Source organism: Castor canadensis, chromosome 8 (assembly GCF_047511655.1).
Source record: "Castor canadensis chromosome 8, mCasCan1.hap1v2, whole genome shotgun sequence".
NCBI lineage: Eukaryota > Metazoa > Chordata > Mammalia > Rodentia > Castoridae > Castor > Castor canadensis.
Genome location: NC_133393.1, coordinates 92,222,372 through 92,230,798, shown reverse-complemented (window position 1 = coordinate 92,230,798; position 8,427 = coordinate 92,222,372). Strand labels below are relative to the sequence as shown.

Below are 8,427 nucleotides of genomic sequence, written 5' to 3'. Positions count from 1 at the left end.
CTGACAACTTTAGCAGTGAAGAATACTTAATAGCAACTGTAATGCTTAACAATGAACACTTGCATCAAATAACCCTCCAAATGTGTCTAGAAAAGCTCATTTGTATAAAGCATTTGCTACATAAAATGATCACTTATGAGTTAACAGATTTCTAGGTGAAGATAGGCTTTAATTCTCTGGATGGAAGAAGCCAGTTTAGTCCTAAAGATTAGAAAGAGCTCCACAGAAAGAAGGGTATGTAGCATGTAAGTAAAAGTAATATGATATAAATATTAACAGAGAAAAATGGCATGGATCCAAACAAACGTAATTGACAGTTCCATTCAATTTTCTCACCATGTTCAAAAAGCATGATATTAATGTCTAAATTTTCCCTTGTTTTCAAAAGAACAAAACATTTGAAGCATATGCTTGAAAGCTTCTTTTACCTGCTGGTTCCTTAGAGTATAAATGAAAGGGTTTAGTAAAGGGGCCACAGAAGTATAGAGCACAGCTACACCTTTAGTGAAAGTCACCCTTTCTTTTGCTGATGGCTTCATGTACATAAAGATACAACTCCCATAAGTAACAGAGACAATAGCCATGTTTGAGGAACAGGTGGAAAAGGCCTTGGCTTGCTGTTGAACAGAAGGAAATTTGAGAATGATTTTGATGATGACTATGTAGGACAGAACCACTAGCAACAATGTGATGACAAGTGTAATCACAGCTAAAACAAAAACCATTAATTCTATGAAATGTGTATCTGTGCAAGAGAGCTGCAGGACAGATGTGTCACATAAGAAGTGATCAATCATTCTGGAAGCACAGAAATTGAGCTTGAGTCCCAACAGCAAAGGGGGAAAGATTGTTAAGAATCCAGTTACCCAGGAGCTGAGCACAAGTTGGTGACACACTTTGTTGTTCATGATTATTGGGTAATGCAGGGGTTTGCAAATGGCAACATAGTGATCATAGGACATGGCAGCTAGAAGGTAAAATTCTGTAATTCCTAATAAAAAAAAGAAGAAGAATTGAGTTGCACAACCATTATAGGAAATTATTTTGTCTCCAGTGAGAATGCTTATCAAGAACCGTGGGATGCCGGCCGTTGTGAATAAAATTTCTAAGAAGGAGAAATTTCTAAGGAAGTAGTACATTGGAGTCTTGAGGTGGGGATCCAGCAGTGTGAGCAGGATGACAATTAAGTTCCCCATCAGGCCCAAGATGTAATAGAAAAACAGAAACATGAAAACCACAATTTGTAGCTGAGGATCATCTGTGAGTCTAAGCAAAATAAATTTTATCTCCATTGACTGGTTCTTCATTTTTCTTTTGTTCTTCAAATCTACAGAAAATAAAAACTAATACCTAATGTCAGAAAAGAGATTCATTCCTTTTCAATCATACAAAGTTCCATATCTGCACAGATATTTTCACAAATCATCCTAGAGTTTATCACAATGAATATGCTCTCCACTTCATCAGTGTTAATGTGCACCCCAAGTGAATGTGGTGATTATGAGACTGATGTGCTTAGAAAATTGAGAAGGAAGGTAACACAACTTTCCAAGGTGGTCAGCAATCAAAGCTACTAAGATAAACATTGTTCCTCTTGTGTTGGTTCCCTTTACCATCCTTTATCTCCTGTCATGTCTGAGTTAAAAAAATGCAGTTCTGTATGAAAAAATACCTATCACTTAAGCTACACTTAGAAAAATGATATTTCAGATAGAAATACAAAATATCTCCCTGTTCTATAGATACTTGTCATTCCTCAACAAATATAGTTTGTATTTTTACAAACTATAATTCTTTACAAACTATAATTCTTTACAAACTATTAATTCTTTACTTTAAAATACTATAAGTAGTTCATAATTGTACAAATGTAGTGGCTATTCCTGCATAATGTGCAAATGTTAAGGTAGCACATTAATTTGAGATGCTGTAAAGTTGAATCAAAATTACACTTGTATTAGAGGAGATAACCAATTGGGGTTATAATACATATATACATATAAATATCATCTAGAAACTTCCTGTGTGCTATCTTTATCTCAAACAAGCAAACATGTCATGTTTTCATTTTACCTTTTCTCTTTCTACAAAATCTGATAAAAGGAGGGCCTAACAAGCCCTGCTCAAGGGGGAGGGCTTGCACCAGTGCGAAGGAGGAGGTATTGGGGAAAAGGGGTAGGAGGGTGAATAACATGGAAAAAATGTGTACACATGTAAGTAAATACAAAATTGATACCTGTTAAAGCTACTCCAAGAATCTGGGAAAGGGGAGATGAAGGAGATTGGTTGAGGAGGTGAATTCATTTATGATATATTTGATATATTGTAAGAATCTGTGACAATTCCACAGGTGAACTCCTAGCCATCACAACAATAAAGGAAAAAATTACACATGTATAACAATCTACATTTGCATTAAAAAATACATATCCATAGAAATAAACTCAGATTATGTCAACATCCAGAATTTATTTACCTATACTATTTTCTACAATGAATTAGAGCTCAACATACTTGTCACAGAAATGATTTAAAAATTTTTTTTTCAGTGCTTGACCCCAGACCAGGATGTTTTTAAATAGCTAACAGTATTGTTTTTCAGATACTAAGTGAAATAATATGAAGGTAATTATTTTATTTTGTTTTCTTATGAGGATGTTCAAACCCCCATCTGTGATGACAGCCCGGATAATACCTTCCCAATAAATTTCATTATGAATTGTCCAGTGATGCTGATTTAGATAGCAACATATATTTTGTCTCCTAATCATGGTTTGAAAACCTACAGGGTCTAGTGAAGTATTGTTCATGATAATAAACAAAAAAGTTATAGAAGCAGACATACAAAAATTAGAATATATTATGAGAAGGGAAATATTAAAGTGAAAGAAAGGCTTATGACAGCCTAATGATAAGTGGTATATTTTTCTTAATAAGTGGAATGAACACAAGGAAAACTTATGATATCAAAACTATGGAAGTAAATATGTAAATAAGAACTAATATGGGAAAAACTTTTAATATAGGACATGTTTCTATTACTAATACATACTTTTTTGCTCATTTACTAAAGTATGTACTAGGAACATGAGTACATTTTAAGTCAGCATTAGTTGATGATAAAAGAAGAGAGTATGTAATAAATTTGAAATTCACAGTGGATATTGGTACTGCTATTGAGGCAAACAATAATTTGTAAATCTATTGAGAGTTGTGTATGCAAGAACTCACTATTCTTTTTTAAATTTATTAACATATAATGGCTGTACAGAGAAGACACACTATTATATTTACATATAATATACAAGTATATCTTACAATATATCTCAGATTTACCCCCTCCATTGTTCTCTCCCTTCCTCATCCCCTTCTTCTTAGAACAATTTTGACAGGTTTCGTGCTTCTATTTCCATATATGAGTATAAAATACATCCATCATATTCACCCTTTCCTTATGTTCACCCTCCTCCAACTGATACCCACTCCCAGAAAAGACCTATTTTACATCCTGTTCTTCATTTTCTAAGTGTATATTAATAGTCCAAGGGCATTTCACCCAAGTATTTTAGGCCTGAGTATATAATCCTTTAATCAAATAACCACCCTCCCATTACTTACTCATTCTCTATCACTGTGCTACCCTAATATTCAACAGATTTCAAAATAAAACATTATATTATATTCACATATAGATGGGTTGTTTCAATATTTTTCATTCTCTAACATTTTCTTTCCCTCTCCCATCTCCTGTAGCCCCCCTGAAGCGGACTTACTTACTATCTACTTACTAATTTTGTTCTCTCTCTCACTATATATGTCTGTATATGAATACATACATATGATCATATATGTATCTATATATACATTTATCTTATAGGTGTAGCTTCTACATATGTGGTTAAACAGGCTATCTTAGGCTTTTTGAACCTGGTTTATTTAGAACTTAGCATGACGTTCTTTAGTTCCATAGTCTTCATGCTCTGCATATATTATATGGGACAAATGAGATGAAATATAAAGAATAAAATTGTATTCAGGTTTGCATTTGTAACAGGGGTGAAACTGAGGGAAGTTATTCTTAGAAGTTTCATAAAATTTCATAAATTTATCCTTAGAAATTTCATAAAATTTTGTTTTATGAAAGTTGTTATATAAATATTATTTTTTACAAGTTCTTACTAAAATTCAAGTTTTTGGATATTTATTTTAAAAAGAATTGTTGATACTTCTAGGGGAAAGCTCATTTTTATCATCACAGTAAGCAATAAAACCCATTTTTAAATGAACCTATTGAAGTTCATGTGTTATGCATTAAAAATATTAACAGAATTACCCCAACCTTGAAACAATATATCATTCTTTAGAAAGCAGAACACATAAAAATATAAAGAACAAAAAGGTAACTGATAAATAAGAAAACTTTCCAGTGTCTTCTATAAGAATTTACAGAGGGATGTATTTTAGTATTTGGATCTTTAAATGGCTCCTAGAAAGAGTTGAAAAGATTAGACAATATTCTAGGCAGATGAAGCAGCATGTTTTTGCTGGAGATAATAATTAGATTTCTCATATTTAGTAATCTCTGAAAAATCATCAACTTGGAAAGAACAGTGCCCTATGTCTAGAGTTCTTTGGAACAGCACATTCAGATGGTTGTGAAACATTACCAAGTATTCTCATTTACACAGAATATTTAGCGACAACATTGATACAATGTACAATCATGAAATAGAATTTCATCATATCAAAACACTGATTGTCCTACCTCAACAATCACATATACCATGTATCCCTACAATAGACACGGTAAAAAAGAAACTCAAGTCACAGAATAGAATAATGAGTGCATATGTCAATAAATCTTATATTCAGCTTTGTTAGCTACTATGAATGTCCCCAAAATAATGACAATTAGAAGGCCTTAGAATTTTGAATTACTATTGCATTTTACTTCTAAGCTTTCACCATCATTTACAATTAAAAATATAAAATAAATAATTTAACAACATTCTTTAATAAATTATATACACATATTGAGGCAATCATTCTGTACTTAGATACATAACTCATTCTTGTGGACAGGGAGCACTGGTAATCCACTCTTCTTCCTATGCACTGCATTCTACCCTAAATTATATGATTACTTCAAATGTTGTCTTAGAGATATTGTTTTTGGCTAATTTGTTGCATATGTTAGGAAAGTCTATCAAATTACCCTCTTTTTTACAGCTCACTATAATTCACTTACCAGAAGTATTTTAAACCTTGTTAAATGCTGCATACAGTGCAATATAAAAATTACCCATCTTATGACTTCATGGAGTATTTATACCTTTGTTTCTTACAGGACAATAACATGAACAAAGAATTCTCAAGGTAACTAAGATGCAAGAGCATCATTTCCTAAGGGATTGACAAATTATGTTTTACAGAAGTGATTTCTGTAGCCATAAACATATACATACAAACAAACCTTTACTTCTTTGAACATGCTTCCAGAGAACTCAGTATACATTGTTATAATATTTGATTGCCTACAATTATAGTCTTTTGAAATCACATTTACATGGTTCAAGGATTTGATGTAGAGAGAAGGAAGAATATTTTAAGTAGAATGAAAAGTAAAAATGTAAGATGGAAAGTGATAGCCAGTTGTAGACCAACTGACTACAGGAGAAATGTATTACAGAACAAATACCTTCTTTACTTTTGGTTTATTCATTTAACAATATATCCTGTCAATCACATCACATCAGTTCATGGAACTCTTTTAAATTTTGTTTAGCTGCATAGTCCTTCTCTGTGAAGATGTCCCATTATTTAACCCTTCCCTTACATGTCAGTTAAGAGACTATTTGCAATTTTGACAATTAGAAAATGTGCACCAAGGAATAAAATTGTACATATATATTTTCATAAAACATGGTTTGAATAACTTTGAATGTCTAATGTTAACACTTTAGGATTAATTCCAACACTAGAATTGTTGAATAAAAGCTAAACCTTATATATGTTTTTTAGCTATTGCTAAGTTGTTCTCTACATGTATTCAATCAGTTCCCAACAATAATGCAATAGGGTTTTTCTTTCTCAACAACCTCAACAAGAGGGTGGGTTTTTATAGTTGAAAATATCTCATCATTAACCATTGTAACTGAGAATCACATGCATTTCTCTAACATGTGAGGTTGAGTATCATCTCATAAATTGAACAGCTTTTTTATACATTTACAATATATTTGCCTAAACATATCTCTTGCTCCTTTTTTCTATCATGTTTTTTCTATTTGCTCACATATTTAGGAATTCATTGTATGCCAGCAATGTGAATTTTCCATCTATAATACATCTTGAAAATATTTTCTCCTTGCTTGATAGTGGCTTATGATCTTGTGTCTGTACTGTATCTTCATGTGTTCTAAGGTGTCTGTGTTCTTTGTTATTCTGCTTGAATAATGTGTAATAGCTGGGAACTCTTTCCTTATATCTTAGTAAAAAGGAATCTCATCACAATTTCTTTGAATGTTGTTTAGTTGCATTTCCCCTTTGGTTCCCAATTTAGAGTTAATTTTAAGTATGTTGTAAGATACAAGCCTAAATTTATGTTTTCCCCAATTGCTTACTGATTTTCCCTGAAGTTTTATTTTGAAAGACCATTCCTATGATTTTACATCACCATGTGCAAAATTGTGCATTAATATAATATATAAATAAATAGGCTCTAATATATAAATGTAATATGCATGGAATTTTTTTTCTGTTTCAAGAATCTATTAGTCCTCCTATACCCTGATATTTTTATTTTAGAGATTTTTAAAGTGTGTTTTACTGCATGATAATTGTTATTTCTCCTTGTAGTTTTTTTAAGGCTATAGCTGAAAAATTATTTTTCCATATATAGTGAAATATCCACTAGCTCCACTGGAAAAGAAGTTTGTTTGTAAGCAAGCTTGCTTGTAAACCTGATAGCTTATTTTATTGAGATTATATCAAATTTTCAGTAAATTTAGTGAGAACTTTGAACTTTTAAAAAGAATAGTTCTATTGAAATTCAAATAATGATTTATTCTTTATATCTTTGAAGAATATGGGAAAAATGCTTATCCAAAAAATAATAATTGTTTTTCTGTTACTATAATCAATAAAATCAGATCTAGTGTAATTAAGAGATAAGAAGAGAAATTTGTAATACATATATACTGGAAATGTCACAATGAAATGCCCTGCATAGTTATCTTAAACAAATAAAACTGTTATTATTATTATTATTATTATTGCAAAAACAGAGAGCACAAAGGCAAAACAGGTCCTGTCTGGGGGCTTGGTGGGAGGGGGAGGATACAAGAAAAAGGTGTAGGAGGGTGAATATGGTGGAAATATTGTGTACACATGTATGTAAATACAAAAATGAGAACTGTTGAAATATTTCTAGAATGGGAGAAGGAGGGATAAAGGATAAAGATGAGGGGGGTGGATTCAACTGTGATATATTTATTATAAGAACTTTTGTGAATATCACAATGTACCACCAGTTCAACAATAATTTTAAAAAATGATATGAAGAGAAATTTCAAATAAACTCAGAATTCAAAGAAGAAGCATCACAGCAGATACCTCAGAAATCAAAAGATCATAAGGGACTAATATGAAAACTCCACTTCAAAAAACTTGAATAACTTGGAGAAAATGGGTAAGTTCCTAAACACATATAAGTTATCAAGACTGAATCAAGAAGACACAAAGCCCAAACAGACCTATTACAAAAAAGAGATAAAAGCAATAATAAAAATTATTGAACAAAGAAACACCTCAAAATAAGATGTTCTTAAAGCTGAATTCTATAAACATTCAAGGAAGAATTAATACCAATTCTTCTTAAATGTTTTGAAAAATTGCAATTACAGAGACCACTTTCAAAAATCCTTTCATAAGGAAGGTCAGTATCACCCTGATTCAAAAGCAAGAACATTTCAAGTATTTCTTTAAGGTGGGTGATGGCCGCACACCCTCATGTTTCAATAGTGAGCATGTAGAATGATATTTGAAAAAGAAAAGTGGACAGTTTTGGTAAGATGAAAAGAGTGATCACTGTGACAGCCCAGCCTGGCAGAGCACACATAGCTGAAGAAGGCAGGGACTGAGGTGAAAGAAAGAACAAAGCCTCAGAAAACACTTGCTGGTGTTTCAGCTGTGAACAGTCCTTAAAAAAAACAAAAGAACTTTCTCCCTGAACTGCCAGTAGATTTGATCAGTTCTATTAATGCGCCTTTCTTCTTCCCCTCCTGCATGGTGCATGGCCACCAAAGCATTTTAAAGGCAGCAATGCATGTAGCAGCATTGGTCTCTGCAGTGGTGGCAGCAGCACCAGGCTCTGCAGGGAAATCCCTGTGGCTTAAGCCATGGTGCTTCTCTAGGCATCCAGCAGCA

General features: G+C 32.3%; 1 protein-coding gene across 1 annotated transcript; it reads right to left on the bottom strand.

The window, feature by feature from the left end:
* Window positions 1-356: 356 nt before the first annotated feature.
* LOC141425515 (olfactory receptor 6C6-like) lies at window positions 357-1,319 on the bottom strand. Its single transcript, XM_074081750.1, has one exon. It carries the CDS (start codon window positions 1,305-1,307, stop codon window positions 357-359), a length of 951 nt encoding a protein of 316 aa, XP_073937851.1. The 5' UTR covers window positions 1,308-1,319.
* Between the last annotated feature and the right edge of the window lie 7,108 nt (window positions 1,320-8,427).

What these genes read in the sequence shown, in the direction of transcription:
- LOC141425515 (XM_074081750.1), bottom strand. Translation starts at nt 1,307, where the DNA reads ATGAAGAACCAGTCAATGGAGATAAAATTTATTTTGCTTAGACTCACA.